The sequence below is a fragment of the Numenius arquata genome, chromosome 1 (assembly GCF_964106895.1).
Source record: "Numenius arquata chromosome 1, bNumArq3.hap1.1, whole genome shotgun sequence".
Taxonomy (NCBI): domain Eukaryota; kingdom Metazoa; phylum Chordata; class Aves; order Charadriiformes; family Scolopacidae; genus Numenius; species Numenius arquata.
In genome coordinates, this window is record NC_133576.1 from 24,841,872 (window position 1) to 24,863,442 (window position 21,571).

The following is a 21,571-nucleotide window of genomic DNA, read 5'->3' on the forward strand; positions in this document are numbered from 1 at the left end:
CACCTTTAGATGTCCTCCACATCAAGGCATATATCCAGAGGGAAGCTCTGGTGTTACCATGAGCGACTTCATCCATCCACAGCCACGGAGCTGTGGCTCACTGGACAATGAGCAGCTTACCTGTTTTTCCCAATGCCCATTTTCCCAAAGCTAAGGATAGAAAAGTAACATTTGGCAAAGAATACATATTGCAATGCTTTGTTAAACACCAATACAAACAAAAGGATGGATGGATTAAAAAAGTAATTTAATAAGCCTTTCTTTCAAGAGACTCTTAAAGGCCAGAAACATTACTTATAGGAGCAGCTAATTCAGAAAACCATCAAAGAACTTCAATCAGACATTCAGTCCACAGTGACAAGGCAAGGTTTTCTTTTTCTTCATCTGAGATAAGGTTAAGCTCTTTAACATAAACAGTGCTGCTACTCCAAATTTGCTTCAGTGCGTCCAAGTATGACAAAGGAAACCGCAACCCGTGCGTCTGCTGGGGGGAAAAAATTAAATAAAAATTCTTGTTAAGTGCAGCGTCCCTTATTACACAAGTGTGTGTTAGGCTAGAGGTACTCCTCTCCCACACCACACTGGGATTTCTGACAGCATCCTGCAAAAGATGCAGTAGCATCCTGCCAACTTTTTTAATAGACAAATAGCTGAGAGCTCTTCCATGTTCTAGCACACCTGATGCGGTTGGAAGGCTCAGTGCATGGAGTCTTCATGTGGTTTCCACACTGAAGAATGAAATAATTTTAAATGTACACTCTTGCTTAATCCCGCCTGTTATTTTTGGAAGATCATCTAAGTTTATTTCTATCTGACACATGCAGTCTTTGGCTGTGGTTTGACAGACCCCCAGAGGACGCCCCCATTAGTCCTGGAGTCTTTGAGGGCAGGAAGGTTTGCGCATACTGTACAGGTGCCAGCGTACGACCTCAGCTACCCCTGTTCTCTGCTCTCGAGGACCAATGAGATTTACCTTAAAAGGCAAGTAAAAGCCTTGCTGTAATTACTGAGACAAGAACAGGCTGGGTTCTGCTTTGCATCTACGGTGTATTTGTACAGCCCTGTACTGGAAGTGTTTCAGGTCACAGACCTAAGATAGAGCACCTTACTATCATAAATGGGAACAAAGCGTTCCAAAGCTCACGCCCACTCTTGAGGCGTATTTACGATTTGAGCAAAAGCACATTGTACCTTCCCTGAGTAAGAATGGAGACAAACCATCTGCAGCCTTATTAACAATCTAAAAAGTTCCCTCCTTACAGTTCAGGATTAACTCTTTACTCCCGATGCTGACCACCCCCACCCAAAGATGAACACCCTTGTCTTGCGGTACGTTCCAGCAGATACAGACTCTTACACGGATTCACTGTGGCATAAACATGGCACATGGGGCACAGTGATTCCCTGCTGCTACTCAATGTGGGCCAGCATTTCCAGTGGCCTTAATAAAGGATGTGCTAAAGGACACACAAGTCAGAGACGCTTCTAGCGGCTCCAGTAGCTTTGCCAGCTAGCACGTAAGGCCTGAGCCAAGAAATCCTGTTAACGTCGCAAACACTCAGTTACGCATGAGATTACATTACTTACTTCTACTATTAGCTGCCTCTGTCTTGCAGCCTCAGCTCGTCCGGGTACTTAGGGGATGGGCAGAAACGCTTTGGGTGCTGGGAGCACAGCACAACAGGCCCCTACTACCTTCTTGGTCAAGCTCAGCTAACGCAGCAAAACCCGAGCTGGTTTTTGTGGGTTCGTTTAGCAGCTTTTGGTGTGCATTTGTGGGAACAAACCTGTGATATGACTTCCTCACTAGTAGTGTCATCTTCTGTCCCCATCATGTGACTTTCTCTCCTGTTCTTTAAGGAATGATACACGTAAACCATCTCTCGGCGAATTTCATCCTAAAAGACAGCAGGAAGGAAGCGGTTACACATAAACCACACCCTCAAATTCATTTAAGTCAAGTGACAACGTTAGCACCTTAATTCTGGAGTCCACTGGTGCATCAATGAAAGCAATTCACCCTCCTAACTGAATGGTCCAAGAGCCATCTACTACAGCAATAAGGGAGTCTCCACAACTTCTGTGAAAAGCTATTTACAACCTATAATCTTCTGCCTTAGTGCTGCCTCTACTAGACTCACAGGACTGAAGCTGTACAGAAAACACGCCATTTGAAGTGCACCTCCTAGAAGAGCTTAATGAAGGATCATCCATCAATGAATTTCCACTCTGATACTGATCTCTTAAAAATCATGTAACTGTTATCATTCCTTTGTCAAAGCTCTGTGGGCAGGTCTCACACTCAATCTGTGGATGCAAGTCTCGCGTGTGTGCTGTCATTCAGTGTTTATGACATCAGAAGGCAAGGTGGCAAAAAAAATTGCCAAAAAAAAAAAAAAAAAAGTTTCCAAAACCTACACAGTCTCACAGCAATATGGACCAAACAAAATGGAGGAGAAAAATCAGAAAGTTATGGTATGTTTTTCTTGAAGGCTAATATTTTACACATGCAAAAAAACCATTGTACAAGATGTTCCCTTCCCACGCCCTTCCCCCCTTTTTTAAAAGTTGAGACAACAAAAAGCACTTACAGAATTTCATACTATTAAACCTTCATAGATAAGAAGTAGTCTGAACACGGCATAATCCAAGATCCCAGCATCTACTTTGTGAAATAGCTTAGTAGTGCCCCTAGCACCCATTTAGGTACAAAGATAACTCGTAAGTGAAGACTAAATGCAACCAGAGTCAGTAGCAGCTGCAACCAAGGCCCTCTCTTGAGGCAACTTATTTTTATAACTTATTCATGCTCTCAAATACAAAGACTAAAAAAAAAATAATAACCCATTATCTAGAGCTATGGAGGCCATTTAGCAGCTGCAATGATCTCACCTCAGATAAAAGCCATGTGTGTACCCTGCAGAATCACAGACTAAATTTAGTTCTGTAGCTCTCCTCCAGAAGGCAGGAATGTGCCATATTACTGCTTAACAACACCCCCCTGATCTCCTAACAAACCCTAATGGACTGCGGGATCCACCTAAGTGTAGCTGCCTGACCCTTTTAGACCAGTGCAACAGAGCAACAACTTACATACTTCACACTCCCCCCTCCGCGCTCCCACCCCAAGCCTATGAGGGTGGCTTCATTATACTTACAGAACTCTCTTGATCTGGTTCCACTGTAATGATGGCGTGATCTCTAAATTGCAGTCTGATTTTGCTATCTATTTTTGGCAATTTCCCACCTAAGAAAAAAATTCTCCATTAAAAAAGGAAGGAAACCAGACAAACAGTGCAAATTGAACCCTCTGTGCGCTACCCACTCTCTTGTGGCTGGATTTTTTTTGTTAACCTATGTTTTAACACCCACATTTTATCAACCTTGGGGGTAGAGGGGGGACAGAGAGATATTTTTTAATTCTCTCACCTTTACAGTTACAAATAGCTGTAACAACAAGCTAGAGCATAAGGACAAATTCTACTAGTTAACAATTTTCAGTATACAGTAGTTTATTAAAGCTGCCAATTTCATGGAACCATAGAATCGCCTAAGTCGAAAAGGACCTTTCAGATCATCTCGTCCAACCATCAACCATTTCAGTCTAGGATAATCTTTATTTCACTCTGAGAGACGTGTCATCTCTTCTGCTGGACACAGGGAATTAACCAACTGAGATGTGCATATGCACACGCGGAGCCTAGCACAACATGAAGCTGATGCTAGACTATAATCTTTGCCTACCATAAAATACCAAAAAGTCGTAGAGTTCACAACAGCTCTACATCACATCGGCCAGTTTTGGTAACTTCAAAATCTACCTGGAGTCAAAGCATCAGAGTCACATCCCAAATAAGGTGGCAACCGGTTCATAATGAAATCTTTCTTCATGTCAGACGATCTCAGTTCTCTGGTGTTTTCCAGACGGTCTGCAAGCCTTCTCAAAAGGCTACTCAGTTTTTTTGTCGAGTCAGCTATATCCACCTGCTAAATATTCACATAGAGTTGCTCTCACATGAATTCAAGCTACACAGACTAACCTAAAGATGTGCAGTAATGCAGTGAAAATCTGGACACTCTTGTTCTATCTTTGCAAAGGGTAGCATTTACTCCCAAAACACAAAAGTTCGTTTCTTTTACACATTCCTCATGAGCTGTTCACACAACAAAACTGATGCTGGCTTCCCCTCACTCTGGCGCTATCTGCAATGCTCAAGGACTTGCAAGTGTCCTTGAAAGAGAGACTTGTTCCTTCTGCTTGCTGATGAGCTGATAGATTTACAGCTTTGCTACTTTTAAAGATTCAAACGCTTGGCCTGACAGGAACTATGCCTGTCTGACCAGCTCCAAAGCAAATACCATTACTTTTAGAAGGAAACAAGGCCTACAAGGACACTGTGATACAAAAGACAGGCAAGTGCAATGAACTTGGCAATGCTTCAGCTGGAGCAAATGTTCAGATGGAACAGTCATCCTAAAGTCTTCAAAATAAGTGGCTCTGCTGCTAGACAAGGTAGTGCCATTTCACTGAGCTTTCAGAGCAGATCAATCAGACACGTGCTTGCCTCAGTGCTGGCATTTCAGCTGGATGCACTATCATTCTCTTAGTCCCACCTACTTACCATAAGCAGTTGCCTTGGTATGCTTGTCCGCAGCGCCACATCTTCTTTTGCTGTATCAAATACAAGGCCAGGAATTGCATCTAGTAAGAAATCTCCCCAAGAGCTGAAGGACAGGAAGGAAAAAACCAAAATTACTAAAATAGTTGCCCTGAAATAAAATAGACATCTTAACTGATACCAAGGGCTGGAAACGTAGCGCTCCAATTCCAAATCTGCCTCCTGCCTTTGGCCCTTCCGTTACCACTCTGTAGTCTTATGCAATAGCTCACTCTCATGGCAACTGCATGTGTGTCCTCACTAGCTTCAGGTCAGTGCCACCCCTAGAGGGAAGGAACTGGCTTGAGAAGGGTCCAGTTTGTTCTGATTCAGGTGCTTTCCATTTACCAATGGATTCACCTTAAAGCTGACCTCAGTGAATAAAGAAATTCCTGCTGGGGCCATTATTATACAATCAGATGCACATACGGCCTCACTGCACACAATGAAGTGTGTGAGGTTGTGCCATTTAACATCCTTTTGAGACACTTACATTGAAGGAGGAAATGTACCCAGGGTTATCAAATCCAACGTGGCATCAGTTTTTAGCTTTGCAACAGACTTAATTATGACCCCAGGAACAAGACCCCGCCATATCTCTACAGGGATTTCAATGATACCTAATGGGCACCTTGTAGGTGTCTTGTTTTGTGGTAAATCCCCATTCTTAGCCTACATACTTAAAAGAAAAAAAAAAAAATAAAAGGCCTTTGATCTCTGCACTTCTCTTCCCCAATTGTAAAAATAAACTAGAGGAGGGGAGGGAGAATTACTGCCTGCACCTTCTTTGTCTAGCATGAGTCAGCCTCATTAGCAACAGGCGTGCCACTCACACAAAACTGCTGTCCTGTCCACAGTGACCTCTCTCCCTACCACATCCTCAGAGGCTGGTTCAATGGGCAAACAACCAGGGCAAGTGCCCAGCACCCAGGGCTGCCAGCAGACTCCCACCCAACTAAGGCAAGGCAGCAGAGCAGGGCCTGTCCTCCAACGTACACTTCACCCTCTGCTCTTGCTCTCCCTCAGCACCCCCCATTTTCAGCACTGATCTCTAGACACTACTTTAAAAAAAAAAGGTATTACTTGTTATAGCCTCTTTTTTTTTTTTTTTTTTATCATCTCCACTCAAGGGTACCACTGTCTACTACACACTAGGAGGGAAGGACTCTGGCTGATAAACAGAATTAAGACTTCTTACTGCTTCCCTTCTCTTGCCCCCAGTCTCCATCTGCCAGCTTCTCACTGCTCTTCCAAACTGCCCTTCTTGTAATGAACTCACACACACTTCCCTGCCTGCTGGGGTCTACCTCAGAGGAACCGTGCTCCAGCACACAGTGGAGTCCCTTTTGTCTTGGTGCTAACAATCCCTGAAAGCGCCACCTCCACCAGCACTTCCTGCCCTCCAAGCTCCTTCTGCACATGCCGCTTCCAGAGCGGGCACAAGAGTCCAAGCATCCTCCATGATAAGGACAGTTATTTTCAAGGAGTTCTCTTCAATTTTCAAGGAAACATTTCCATACTTCCATCTACAAGCCAAATCGAAATACAACCTGTAGGGGGACAGCCGCTCATTTTACCTATGCTTGCTGAAAGCAGGTTCAGAGGTAGGTTCTTACACTTCATTACCAATAACCTTAATGGATGATGAGTCCGATTTCATCCTTAGAAGAACAGCACTCTTCAAGCTTTTCCTTTTTCCTCTCCTCATTCTGACACCCAGGGAACACATTCCCTGACAGCACTGCTTCTCAAGTAAATCACTGGACTGGCATTTGGCTTAGGCTGTCACAGAGAAACTGCCCCGACTTCACAGAAGCCTTGTCAGGTCTCCAGCAACCCTGTTATAAGGAACCAAATTCTTGTCTCCCCAGCACCACTTGACCAATAACGCTGCACAGATCGAGCTGGTCAAACCCTGTTGTGTGCATTCAAGAGGACTCCTGCACACTGGGCTGTAAAACACCACTCCAGCCCAGCCTCCATCAACAAGCCAAACACCCAGTTATTCTAGTGTCACTCTTCTGTCTCTGTTCAGTTCACTAAGCCAGGGTGAGAGAAGCGCCAGGTCAACAAAGGAAGCGGTAGGACGAAAAAGGCAGGGGAAGGGAGGAAGGGCAGGACAACTCTTTGGAGGCCACTCACTGCTGCTCACGCTGAATGTGCCATCAAACTTGTTAAAGTGGCTCAGCACTAATATTGCCTCCTGCATAAGAAATGAAGTCACTCTTTGCAACAGCAGTCCATGTTTACAGAAAATAGCTTTTTTTTTTTTCAACCTTCTGAATAGAAGAATAGAACATGAGTGTAAACTAAAACCAGCCGAACCCAACTTTTATAAAGACTCACACCTTTGAGCAGCTTCATCTTAACCCTCTCTCCAACTTGCAGGACTGGCCACATTCAGGGCCACCAGCAGCGCTGACATCCTGAGCTTCCAGAATGGTACAGCTGGTGGTTAGAGATTCATCTTACAACCATCTAGAATATGACCAAACTTGTTCTGCCCTGTTTTGTGGCTAACAGAAATCCTCCCCAATTCCTAACTCAGGCCAACGACTCCAAACCCAGCCCCTGAGAGGCTGATTCAGTGGCAGGAGCATTTCCCTGTGTGATAATATTTCAGTGGGCGCAAGGATCAGATGTGTGTCAAAGGAAAACTGACTTGCATGCACAGGGTAGGACATAAAAAACACATGTAAGCAGAAAATATTTACAAAGGAAGAATTTGCAGCAAGTCAGGTGTGGGTGACTATTAAATGCAGGAGGAAACATGATGAAAGGAGTAACTCTTGACTCTTTAGGTTATGAAATGAACAGTAACTTCAGGCACTTGTGAGAGATTTTTTTAAACACAACAGTGAGTTTACAGTTGTAACATTATCTTCCACGTTAAAGTCTACAGCTGGTAAATAATACCATAACCAAATAAAAGGCAATCAAGCTTGCTGCATGAAAACCTGGTAAACGGGCTGCTTCAAACAACAAGGGTCTCGCTCCCCTCCTTGCCCCAAACCCTAAAACTTCAATTACTGCTTCAATTACCAGAACACTAGCTTAGATTCCGTCACTAACAGCAGGACACATATGTAATAGTGGGGTACCTACATATATTCTATGTCACCACATCTCTGGGGTGAAGGTAACATGCCCTATCCCTGTATTACTCACAGAAAAACAAACCACACAAGGGCTAAAGAGAACGAACACAGAAAAGAGCTAAGCCCAGCTCATTACAAGGTGGGTTTTTTTTAAGAAACAGGACATCACTTCTTTGAAACATCCGTTTCAGGTCTGTACTATTCACACACATCATCTGGCAGAGGAAAGCCATTTTCAGAAAAGACATACTTAAAAAAAAAAAAAGTAAAGAATAATTACTTGTTTTGGTAGGTACTGATGGTCACGTGTGTAGAATAGGCGATCCCAAGAGGAGTGTCAGCTTGGTGAATAGTCCCTCTTGGGAAGTACAGTAAGTCACCTGGCTGCAAGAAAATGAAAAGAGAATTGATATATTTAGGGCACCTGGTCAAATCTTATGTAGTCAAAATAGAAAAAATACTCTCTGAGCAGACAGACTGACAACATGTATTTTTTTTAAATCACAACCTAGAGAGATCCTCTATTATATACTTTAATAACATAAGATACAGCACGCTAAGCCAGAAGTTTGGTAACTTAAATTTTCCAGCTCACTGTCAATATTTACATGAATGCTCCAGCTCAGCTGCGTAAAGGGGACAAAGAAGCAACTGAGATGAACCTGCTGACAATGCAGTGGCCTAGCAGAGAAACAGTGCAATGTGATTTTGTCAGATCACGTCAAAAGAAAAGGCCAGCATTCCACAAGGAAAGCCAAATATTCTATAAAGATGGTAATCTGTTACAATACTGTTGTCTTGGAATTTTCAGTTAAAACACTTAAAAAACAAGTACAACCTTCCTCCTCCTTACCTTTCTTCTCACCTATCTAAATTAAATCTCCACACTGATAAAAATTTAGATTAGAGAAGTCAAGATAAGAGAGAAGCGCAAAGCACACAAAATTGCCTCCAAGAAGGAAAAATCAGTTTACTTATGGCTTCTCCTATAAACAACAATATAGATGGATAGCACAGTTAAAGAGATAATTCAGAAAGCAACAATGATGAAATTTGATTCCATTTTAATTTTACCATTCCATAAATTTGGTCACATCATCTCCTCCTAAGAGCCTACCAAACTGTCTGACAGAGATCTATTTCAAGTGAGTACTACTTCATTTTTCTTTTAATTGAAAGGTTTCTTTAGACTATGAGGCTTCAAAGGACTCGGCAAGATCAATTCTCTTCATCCATTTATAAGAACCTGCAAAGCATCATAGATCAGCTATGTATGATTTACTTGTTCTGAAGCAAGCCTCTCTCTGCCATTAATAAACTGCCTTCCTTACCAGTGTAGGGACTACACTAACCAGCTAAGAGGATTCTGAATTCTCTTCATCTGCTGTGTTTCACATCCCCAGGTAGAAAACAAACTGGAGGGACAGTCACATATGGGAAGGGTAAGAATCCTGAACACCTACCAGAGAAACCGCAAACTAGTCTGCAAGATAAATTATTTCATGGTGTAGCACCCCATGCCTGCCACTATGAAGCTGGGAACATGATTTTTCAAAGCAGTCTTTGCTGCAAAGTCCAACTCTTATCTGCTGGGCAGTCTCATCATCATTCACATGAGCCAGCAAGCACAACACTCTTCAATTAAAATAATCAGAATCTTCACAGACTCCAGGTGACAACACCCAGATTGGGGCAGGACAGAGCATTTGACAAGAGACAGCACAGATCTGATGTTTGCTGCCTTCTTACTTCTGAACTGGAGGAATACGGGGCAGACAGAGAAGTACCAGTAAATTAAATGGAAAATCACACACGAAGAAGGGTAGATAGCCAGCTACCAAATAAGCTCTGTGCTTCACATCAGTAACAAACCAGCCATGGCCACAGCCTGATGCCACGTTACCAAGACACGCTGCAGCTCGGGCATTTATACACAAGCCAGCGTGCCTTTGTTCTGTCAGCTACCAGTTTCTGGTGCGAAGGGAGAATACCAATAATAGTCTCTAACTGGTCCATTTGTTCTAGTCTGCCCAAGGATGGGAGGCTGCAGACAGAAACGCAAAAAAAAGAGAAAGGAAGTAGTCTAGAAAGATGTTTAGGGAGAAAGTAAGAGTCATCTGACAGCACCCCTATCAGATACAGCTCCAGACAGACAACCAAAATCTAACAACAGCCACCCAGAAGAAACGGATCACAGGAAGTCAAGAACATCAAACAGAAGAAAAAAAAAAAAAAAAATTAAATTTTAAGCCTTTTTCAGACACCAGTATTTTCACTCCACAGTACTGGTACAATGACTTGTTGAATACATCATTATTCCATAAAAATCAAAGGCACTGAAGTCCAGCCCAAAATGTCCCAGAAATTAAAAAGGGAACTGTAAATTAATAGACTTTGCATCACCCAATACATCATGACAATTGAATATTACTATCTGTGAAACTACACAGCTAGCTATGTCAGTATCATACCCAACGTATGATACTGTTGTCCTACTATTTCTAAACTACCTACACCCAAAGGCAGGTCTCAACACCGGGAAGAACAGAGACCTTGCAGAGAGTAGGTCCTATGACAGGCCACAAGGCAGAGAAACTAATGAGGCTTCCAACACAGAGCAGCACTGTCTGCTAGACAAATAACACGCTTTGAAAGCACAAGCATGTAAAACAGAACGGGACAAGTACCAGATGCCCTGCTGTCAAAGGGGCTGCCATTTATTAATCTTCATGAAACACTCTTTTTATTCCAAATAACCAAAAGCAGCCAAACACTTGATTTTCAGGTTGGGAAAAAGAAAAACAATTAAAGAAAAACAATACATCAAGTTAATATAGGATTTAGTTCATGCTTTTGTTTATCTGCTGAGGATAAATATTTAAATCTAATTCACCAGAACAGGGACAACCTGTGGTAAACCAGTAAGTCTTGGTGCATAGAAGGATTAGCCTGATTGATTACAGACAGCATGTAAAAGCATAAAAATATTCCATAACCATACATAAACCCAATGTTTTTTCTACACACAACTCCACAAACGTGATCCAGGATGCCCAGCTTGGGAGTCAGGGTGCCCAGCTTGGGAGAATCTCCAGAAATAACTGGTTTCTTGGTCCATTATTTAAATATTAACGCAAAGGATACCTTTGAAAAAGGATAGGTTAGACAACTATCACCCAAATTTCTCATGCTCACAGTGTTTTATGCACCAACCATCCTCTCAATTTCACAACCACGATCATTCAGAATACTGTCTTCAAGAAATGGACCATTTTAAACATAACTACTTTTCTGGCAACCATAGCCCAGACCACGTAAAGCAATTAAATTATAATACCTTTAATATGAATTCATGTGTGGGATTTCCAATCCTATCTTCTGATTCAACATTATATTCCCGAGCTAAATGCACCGTTGGTTTATAGAGTCGCCAGTGTTTCTCGCCTTCTAGCTGAAGGATAAACACCTGAAAAAGACCATAAATCCAAATGCATAAGGAAGCCTTGCTGCCCCTCACACATCCAACTGATCAGAAATTTTAAATTGTCTTCTCACTTGCAAAGTCTGCGGAACCATGCCACAAATCAGGGATAGAAAGCAAACAGAAGTGACTCAGGTTGGTTTGGTGACAACAGAAGAAACAGATTTCACCTTCCCTGCTCTCAGTTACTGCACAGTATGTCAAACAGGATTGCTCTCTCATGACTTTTTAGATGTCTACAATGCTGTAGTGCAATTTAAATTTGCACTACTTCTTTAGGCTCTACTTAGAGAGAACAGAGAGAAGAGTTGTGAAGTGTGATCTGCTTTATCCTAAGGTAGGCATTTGGAAATCCCTGTTTCTCTCCAGTCACTTAAATATGTGCTAGACAACTAACTCTAAAGTAACACCTGCCACACAGATATTCAAAATATCAGGTGAGAGAGGTCTTATCACCATTCTCTGACAAACAGAACATCAGAAACATCTAGGGGATGCTGTGAGCTGGGGGTTGATGACTCACACCAAAACATGCAGGTTGTGGGGCTGCGGAACAACAAGCATAAGGAAAATGAAACTCCAGATGTATTTAATGGAAATGAAAATAATAAAAAGAAAAAATACATATAAGGGAGAGGTTGTTTGTTTTAAGCCCAGTTGTTTTTTTAATGCAGTGTCTATTTAAATGTTTCTTTTAGAAGCTTAATTTAAAATGCATTTGGACCACAGGACTTCATACCAGTAACTTCTTAAAAACTGTAGGACCAACAAAACGGGAACCAGTGCAACCAGTCTGTTTTCACTGTCCAGCTGAAGAAAGAGCAAGTACTTAGTAAAGGAAAACGGACTTCTAGATTCTTGGGGTGAAAATGAAAAAAAAAAAAAGGGTGCTAGAAAGCTTCTGCAGCTGGGAAAACAAACTCTATTTTCATCAAATGGAAATACGAAGTCTGGAAAGCACAGTTTAAGTAATATTACTGTTGCATATTACTATTAATACCTTTTCGGTAAAACTATAAAAGAAAAACAACTACTAAGAAACACTTGCAACCAATTACCGTAAGTTTTCAGTGGAAAAAACATTTTTCTATAATAAGCTGTTTTATGAGGGGGGGAGGGGAAAGGGGGGGAAATAGCACACATACAGGTATCCACTGCCACTAACAAAAGCCCACACACAATGTCACAGACAAGATCGTGCTGTCCTACCTCAACATCATCGTAGTGAGGGGGAAGGCCCTGAGAGCCCTGGGGAGTAATGTAAACATTCGACCCAACCAGAGACCCAAAGTAGCACTCCAGCTTTTCCTGAATCTTCCACAGCTCCTCCTTTAAAAAGAAACGATGCTGTTACTAATAAAGAGGTCAGCCAAGCCAGGCTGCCATCCAGCCTACAGCCTCCTCGTTGCTTGGGAGGTTTTTCTAGAGAACAACCACAGGGAGACAGAGGCTGGGAAGGCAGATGCTCTGTATGAGTGTTTCTCCTGAAAGCAAGCACTGTAGATGAAAAGGAGATCTGCTGTGAAGCCAAGAAGTCTGGTGCCCCAACATAGCGTCAATGTTTGTTCTCTTCCCTGTACCATTTTTAGGTTGCTAAAACAGACAAACAAGGCTAAACAGAGGAAAATAAACCATCCCACAAACAGCAAAACTTAGGACAATAAGCACATGCAGGATTTGCGTTACGTGGGCTAGCATCAAAGACAGCACACAAAGGTTAGAGACCTTTTTCCAGTGACTCCAATTGTTTGGACATATTCGAGAACAAATTTTACTCCTCCACATCTAACATGTGACGGACAATGCACTGAAGGGATGACTCTCTTATCAGAAGATGTCAACTACCAGACCTTCAACCAGAATTTATGTAGGTTCAGCTCAAGCTCTAGATTTCAGCATAAGCCATGCAACAATTCAATTTCACCTGCAGATGCCCCTGCTGCTGGTCATTACAGCTACGCTCAAACCAAGATCAGCCAGCAACATTATACTTGGGAATCAGCTGTGTATTTGGGTCCTTAGGGACCAATTCACAACTAAATTGTGTTGACACTATGGGACAAAAAAAAGAATACCTAAATCCAAGTATCTACAAGTATGAGACCTTTACACAACTGTGCAGACACCACTGCCTCATTCCAATACGTGAGGATTGCAAAGGCATCAAAAAGAACAAGTGAAAGGACACTCAGCTAAAATGGGGTGGTACCCTTCCATGCTGCAATTCAAAGCCAATTCATTGGCAGCAACGGCAGAGTGTCCTGGAAATACTTTACATGGTTTCACACGTTGCCCTCCATTGAAGAAAAGCAGTACAAAAGCCCCTATTTGGAGAAGGAAACAGTGGGGCAGAAGGAATAATTTAAGCAGACACAGATGCATCATCATCAACTTTGTGTATTTATTTTTTCCTAAACTTTTATGTGAGAAAGCACGTTCTTGTAGAAAGAATACTTAATATTATAGCACGACTCAGATTTTGTACTGCAGAAGCACTGAAACATGAGGGTGGTGCAGAAGTATAAAGCATGTTTTAATTAATACAGCTCTTGTATAGATTTCAGCAGGTCACTGATGTCAGCTACTTCCCCTAGATTTACTGGGGACAGAGCTGAAACTATGTCAACTATGACTCAAGCAAAGTATACCACATTATAAAGCATGCATTAATTACATTCAATGAAACAATCCAACCTTAAATCTCTGAGGCTGATGAAACTGTATTGTTGCCTTTTTCTGGTCAAAATCTTTCTTCAGCTGCATGTAATTCACTTTGCCTTCTTTATTTAAAACTTCCTTTTTTCCATTCACGCATCTGCAGATATTTATATCTCGCCCATAGTATAGACCCTGGCTGCACAGCGCCTTCAAATCTGACACCTGGAACAGGGACTGGTAGTAAGCAGCCACCAGGGGATCATTTCTTTGAACAAGCAGTGGCTTTTGCTCCCAGTACTCCCTGAAAAACATCCCTTGTTTGATGGGAGAGATCAAGCTTCCAAAGAGGCTGTCTGGGTTCTCAAAATTCATGACTGAGGGAGAACAAGCTGCTTCCACCTTCGCTCGTTTACTCTGTGCGTGCATTTCTTTTCCCATTTCGGCATGCTTCCCTCCTTTCTTGGGCATGTTCCTGTTCAAGAGGAGAGAGAACACAGTGAACCAGTAACACAACCTCAAGAGTTGACAGGCTCAGAGCAGCACCTCTCGCCTTATTCACTGCATTCAGAGCATGCTGGGAACAGCTCTGCTTTCAGATGCTATTTGCTCCAAGCAGCAGAAAAAGGAAAGCTCACAGCAGGCCTCCAATTCTCCCTCAAACCTCAGCAAACTCCGAAGGGCTCTACTGGGAGCCATTGCACAGGAAAGCTCAAAACTCACAGCTAAGTTTATACTACAAAACATGCAATGAAACCCAATGGCCCACACAACACATCTTTACAAATGCAGGAATCTATCCACACAAAGAACTTGTTGTAGACGGGTCTTCTGTAGCAAGAGCTGCAAATTATTAAAACATTAACTCAGCTTTAAGAAATTTAACGACAATATGCAGAGGGGGATGGAGAGGGGACAGGATGATAAACTTGTACCCCATTACACTTCTTTGAAATGAATTAACATTGGGGAAGAAAAAGCACAATGAAGACTTCCCACCGACCTTCCAGCCAGAGCATGATGGAGGATGTATGGCATCTCTAGCGCAGAACCCAACCAGTTAAATGCAGTGGTTGGTGTGGTGTGTGTTAAGGTAAGCTTTCCTTTCAAGTTGGCTTACACATCATAAACCCAGTGTCTACAGAGCTGTACAGTTACCACACTAAAGCTTTAGCAGGACCTACAGAGAAGGCAGCTACTGCAGCAAGGGGACACTGACACCAGTACAACAGCACGCACAAGAATACAGTGAACAGAAAACACAAGGAAATGGGGCACAGAAAGAGGGAGGTCAAGCGAAAGAGTAGATCACTGTGAGAGAAAAAGAATATGTAACCAGGTTCAGTGAGCGAGGATGATTCAATTGGCAAGGGGGTTACAGCAGCTTCCAAGGAAACAGAGCAGACTCCCCTGCAGGTGGAGCAGGTTTTAGGAACATGAAGTAAGGGCACCTGCTTGAGGTCTGGGAACAATTTGATGCTAAATTATGTGACAGTGACAGGCATCTAGTGATGCTCATCATGCAGTCGCCCACATCTCACCCTGTGTCAGGGTCTCCATACTGTATCTTGAATGGCCAGGTTTAGCAAAAACCAAGTTTACAGAAGAGAGGAAACATTGCTAGGGCTTTCTTACACCAAATCCTAAAATTACAAGATTCTGCTTTCATTTCTGCAAAGCTGTCAAACTTTGTGGTTTATGCAGAATAAAAAGAATTCTTTCATCCAAGCACAGATGTTTAATTTTAAAGTTGGAAGTCATTTACTTTGTTTTTCCAGGTAGATGATAAGCTTGTGTATCATTATGTAAAAATAAGAAAGTTAATTGACAAAGAGTTTAGCTGCCAAGTTCTCAGGAAAGTTAAGGCAAAAAATCAAGTAACGGTAGGTCTAACACCATAGTATATGCAGACATACTTGCCTTAACTTCTGCATCAGCATTTCATCCCCCAGAGTAGCCCAGAGCACCAGGCAGCAGTAAAAGCCTGCCTGAGAAGCTGAGTTAAGTATCCTGACAATGAGCCAGCACCAGGCCCTCTAGCACCACAGCTTGCCTGCTAGGTCTGGGCTGGCCAACTCAAACTGACTCTGGGCATGTCTGAGCACAGTTGTGAAGCCAACACATGAGGAGATAGAGCACGCCAATGCTTTAATTTGTAAGTAAAAAAAGACAGCTTTAGTCCCAAAAGTAAATGCTCTCATTTATGAAGATGCTTTTACTTACACAGCTCCCTTATCATGAAACTTGAATTCCAGTTCTGGTATTTGCACACCGTACTAAATTCTCCTATGCAGGACACCTTCACTGCTCACTAACTCCTGGAGGCATGTTTCATCAGTAGTTCCTGGAACAGCCTGAACACCAACAGTAAACAACAGTCACCTTAGTCCTACAGGAGGGAATGCACATCACCACCTTCCTGAGAGGATGGACATTGCCAGCTACAGCAAACTACACTTCTCCATGAGGCAAGGGAATGCTTAAAAAAAGACTGAAAATTAGTCCCCAGTTGCTAGCAACATCTGAAGATGCTGCCGGCACCAAGATCTACAACTGACATCACCAAACGCCAGCAACACAAATGCAACTAAGCCTGAACTGCCAGTTTTGAATCCCAGACCTAAATCCATCATCTCAATCTTTCAGCTCTCTCACACTGTATTTAACAAAGTTAAATTCAGATATGTACTATTCACAGAATGAGGCTACATTTACACAATGTGCTGTTCTGTATTGTTTTGTTAGTTATTACAACTACAGAACCACAGAACGGTTCCGGTTGGAAGGGACCTTTAAACATCATCTAGTCCACCCTCCCTGGCATGGGCAGGGATACCTTCCACTAGACCAGGTTGCTCAAAACCCCAGCCAACCCGGCCTTGAACACTTCCGATGACAGAACATCCACAACTTCTCAGGGTAACCTCTTCCAGTGTCTCACCACCCTCATCAGAAAAGAATTCTTCCTTCTACCTAATCTAAACCCACCCTCTTTCAGTTTAAAACCCTGCCCCTTGTACTGTCACTACAAGCCCTCGTAAAAAGTCTCTCTCCTTCTTATGAACCCCCTTTAAGTACTGAAGGGCTGCAATAAGGTCTCCCCGGAGCCTTCCCTTCTCCAGGCTGAACAACGCCAACTCTCCTCAGCCTGTCTTCATAGGAGAGGTGCTCCAGCCCTCTGATCATCTTCATGGCCCTCCTCTGGACCTGTTCCAACCAGTCCATGTCTTTCTTGTGCTACGGGCTCCAGAGCTGGATGTAGTACTCCAAGTGGGGTCTCATGAGAGCAGAGTAGAGGGGTAGAATCACCTTCCTCGACCTGCTGGACACACTTCTATGCAGCCCAGGATATGGTTGGCTTTCCGGGCTCCGAGCACACATTGAAAACAGGTCAAGAGAGTTGGGGTTGTTCAATCTGGAGAAGAGAAGGCTCTGGGGAAACCTTATAGCAGCCTTCCAGTACCTAAAAGGGGCCTACAGGAGAGATGGGGAGGGACTCTTTATCAGGGAGTGTAGCAATACAATGAAGGGTAACAGTTTTAAACCAAAAGAGGGTAGATTTAGATTAGATATTAGAAGAAATTTTTTTACTGTGAGGGTGGTGAGACACTGGAACAGGTTGCCCAGGGCAGTTGTGGATGCAGCGTACAAGGCCAGGCTGGATGGGGCTTCGAGCAACCTGCTCTAGTGGAGGTGTCCCTGCCCATGGCAGGGGGGTTGAACTCAACGATCTTTAAGGCCCTTTCCAATTTGAACCATTCTATGATTCCATAATTGCTGGCTCATGCCCAGCTTTTCATCTACCAGTACACCAAAGTCTTTCTCTGCTGGGCTAGAGAAAAAACCCAAAAATAGAATGGCCCTGTTCCTGCTTCAGACAGAAACAGTTATTTCACATCAGTATTTTTCAACTCGCACACCAGATGTACCTGTTTGTAAGTTCAGGTCTCTAAACTGGCCCAGCAACTGCAGGGGGACTCAATTCCCCCTGAAGCAATGGGGAAGAAAGCTGGCCACAGCGATTCTGAGGCCACGCTGCCTCCACTGCTCCCCCTCACCGCTCTGCCACTCCGGGCTACTATTAAACTTCTTCCAGAAGAGAAAAATACGGAAAATTGTGCTCCTGCGCCCGCAGCAGGTAGGGGCCAGGCCTCCTTGCCCCCCGCCAGCCTCACCGGCGGGCGTGCTCCGCTGCTGCCGGGGCAGGGAGACGGTGCCGAAGCCGCTCCCCGGCAGCTCCGGAGGGCCGGCCACGAGGCCGCCGGGCCCGGCGCTGCCACAACGCGCCCTGCACCCGCGGACGCCTTTCCCCGCGTCCCACCAGGGGCACCGAAGCCCGGCGGGGCGGCGGTTCGGCCCGTTCCTCCCGCCTCCATCGCGTCCCCCCTCCCCTTAACGGCTCCTCTCCCCTCATAGACTCCGTGGTCTCTGCTCCTCGCGCGCGCACTCACCCGGGCGGCAGCGGGCGGGGCGGCGCCGCGGGAGGCGGCCGGGAGGAAATGGCGGCCGAGGCGGGCGGGGAGCGGTGCGGGCGCCCCCGCGGGGCCAGGCCCGGCCGCGCTCGGTGAGGCGGGCGGGTGTTGGGAGACGGGGGGGGAGGAGGTGTTTCCGCCGGCCCCGCTCCTGGAGAAACGGGGGATTGCGATGGCCGGCGTTATGTCCAGGCGTGCTGGGGGTGGAGAAGGAGGCGTCCAGGGAGATGGAAGTTACCACAAAAAAGACATTGAGGTGCTGGAGCGGGTCCAGAGAAGGGCAACGAAGCCGGCGAGGGGTCTGGAGCACAAGCCTTATGAGGAGAGGCTGAGGGAGCTGGGGTTGTTCAGCCTGGAGAAAAGGAGGCTCTCTACCTTATCGCTCTCTACCACCACCTGAAAGGAGGTTGTAGAGAGGCGGGGGTCGGTCTCTGCTCCCAAGTCACAGGCGATGGGACAAGAGGAAACGGCCTCAAGTTGCACCAGGGGAGGTTCAGACTGGATATTAGGAAAAAAATTTACACTGAAAGGGTTATTAAGCCTTGAAATGGGCTGCCCAGGGAAGTGGTTGAGGCACCATCCCTGGAGGTGTTCAAAAGACGGGTTGGCATAGTGCTTAGTGACACGGTTTAGTGATGTGGTTTTTTGTTTTTATCAGTGTTAGGTTGATGGTTGGACTAGATGATCTTAAAGGTCCCTTCCAACCTAGACGATTCTATGATTCTACGTCGAGCAGGAATAACGTTCACTGCTATCAGCCAGTAGCAGCAGCCAGTGCTTCAGGCCATTCAACCTCGCTTGGTGGAGAGAACGTGATGTCAACCTTTTTTTTTTTTAACTCCCAAACTAGAAAGTTTTAAAGCAATCACAACTTGAAAACATAATCTGTGCAAGAAGTATTTCTTCTCCATCTACCCAAGTTATTTAGCATGTATTTGCAAGAGATAATAAGACTCCTCGTTTTGGAAACCAATCGGAAATTACACAACAGTATATCCACTAAGGTTATTACATGGATTAAATTAGGAGATACAACATAAAACCTTGTGGCTATTTGTATCAAATTTTACTTCCTACACACAGAAAGGTCTGGGCTTTCACTGAGTTATTTTTTCCTGGTCCAAAATCTTGTTCCAGAGCCCCTCTGAGGCTCCCTCAAAGAAATCTTCAGAATCCTCACCAAGCGCAGGAAAACTTCTGGAAATATTTTTAGTTACCTTTATTAAAGATGCCTATTCATGGTTTAATTTACATTGGCTGAAAGACATCAGAAAAATGGTTAGGTAGGTTTTGCTAAAGTTGAGTTCTTCTGTACCGATAGCTTGAAGCACAAGCAGAGCTGCCAGCAAAAGGGGAATTTTGGAAACCTCAGCAGCCTTACAGTGCGTGGCTAATATAAATAAAAGTTATGTTGGGCATAAGTTAGCTCCTAGAAGGACCTTTCCATGACAGATAAGAGAGAGGACTGTGTTCTATCAACAGCTTGTGGAGGGAAATAGTAGAGCCTTTAATGTCTAAAATACCAGTTCAAATCCCTCCCTTTATAGAAAATGGTTTTGCAGCCCTGTTCGTCCTTGTGGTGTGGTTGTTACTCACACAATAATAACTCCTGCTTCCCTGGCACTGGCTGGGTCTTTTGGAACAAACGTTTTTGTGATTCCAGTGGGTTCTGCCTTCGTGAATGCATCCAGCAAACTCCTGTGTGCTGAATAGAGAAACTGGCAAAATATAATACATGGGAAAAGGAGATGGAGGACAGAAAATGGCAAACACCGCTCATCCTGTTCAGTCCTTGTTCCTTCACCACCTGGACCACTTGGGTCAGCAGCTGACCAAGACATCGTGGCCACTTGACCATGAAATACAGATTAATCAGCATATGGATGGGTTACCAGAAGAGAGATTTTGCCGGGGTGAATCCTAAGGTTATCCTAATTGTACAAATGTGTACGAATTAGTAAAACGTAAGTTTCTCTAGAAAGCATTTTTCTTTCACTGGGCTGTGACTTTCAAAGAAAAAGACAACATTCTCTACTTTTTGACTCAGTTCATCATGACATCACTCTACATTCCGTACACTTTGCAAAATTTATTAAATTGTGAATATTTTAGTGTAAACACTCACCAAGAGTTGGGATATTCAAAGACATATATTTTACTAACTCTCTGAGAAAGAGGTCACTGGCATGACATTCTGCTTACTTCTTTCATGAGAATTATAAAGCTTTGAAGAATCGAGTGGTACTCCAGACTTAAAAGTTTGCATCCCCTACATTAACCCTCACAGGATGTTTTCTTAATAGACATGGGTGTAGCAGCACATGCTAAAAATAGGAAGGCCACATCCTGCACCTCAGCTGGTCACAGAAGCCATTATAAGCTGCTAATTCTCTTCCAAAAATCCACAAAGTACTCCCGGCATAACTGCTTGAATACCACTAGGGTGAATACGCAAACGAATATGTATTTACGTGAGGGCTGTGATGTTTTAACTTTTAGTAAATGCTGTGGGATGTAAAATCCCTACATTTGACTGGCTGCAAAACCAGCCACAAATAACAGGAATGGGAAATACTTGTGAGTACTGTTTTTAAAGACTTCCATGCTGGTCTGTCTAGACCAATTGACTAGAAGTATTTATTACCATGCCCTTCTGGAAGATAATACAAGCTTCAGAAGAAGGTCATGTGAGTTTTAATCAGCCCTCTAATGCCCTCTAAACAATAAGGTCTTTAAATACTGTTTGTTATTTTTTACTATGCATACCAGCAAGAGATTTTTGAAGTGTAATTGATCCTGATATCATCCCTATCACTCCATAAAGATGACAAATTACAAGCTTTGCTGTAAGAGTATGCAGTTAAATTTCATCTTCATAATGTGCAATTTTCTTCATTATCATCGTAAAACTTGCTATGTAGTAGTCTCCATGGGGAGAACGCTTTGCCAACAGTTACATTCACAGTTACAAAATAACTAACAGTTTCCTCCATCGCAGCAAGCTATACAGTGTTCTGGCACATGTATAGGATGTGCCCGGAAGGTAAATGCAGGCAGGAATCTCTTTTCCTCCACACTTCCATGTGTGGGCCTGCTTGCCGGGACAGCCTACACGGGGCTTGGGCAGAGCTGTGCTGCAGGTGCTTTTGCTGGTGGAGATTCTGTAAGAAATTTAGAAGAGGGAACTGGGTTGGGTCAAGAAGCGCA

At 43.8% G+C, this 21,571-nt stretch overlaps 1 protein-coding gene across 2 annotated transcripts; it reads right to left on the bottom strand.

The window, feature by feature from the left end:
* Positions 1 to 227: 227 nt before the first annotated feature.
* RIOX2 (ribosomal oxygenase 2) lies at positions 228 to 14,363 on the bottom strand. Of its 2 annotated transcripts, none has more exons than XM_074153509.1 (9): positions 13,932 to 14,363; positions 12,447 to 12,566; positions 11,094 to 11,222; positions 8,037 to 8,140; positions 4,623 to 4,725; positions 3,822 to 3,987; positions 3,159 to 3,247; positions 1,788 to 1,898; positions 228 to 484 (listed from the first exon to the last, which is right to left on the bottom strand). In XM_074153509.1, the coding sequence occupies exons 1-9, from the start codon at positions 14,361 to 14,363 to the stop codon at positions 323 to 325; spliced, it is 1,416 nt and encodes a 471-aa protein (XP_074009610.1). In that variant the 3' UTR covers positions 228 to 322. The 2 variants fall into 2 exon arrangements, with proteins under 2 accessions (XP_074009610.1, XP_074009618.1); XM_074153517.1 differs by having other exon boundaries at positions 229 to 481; positions 13,932 to 14,353.
* Between the last annotated feature and the right edge of the window lie 7,208 nt (positions 14,364 to 21,571).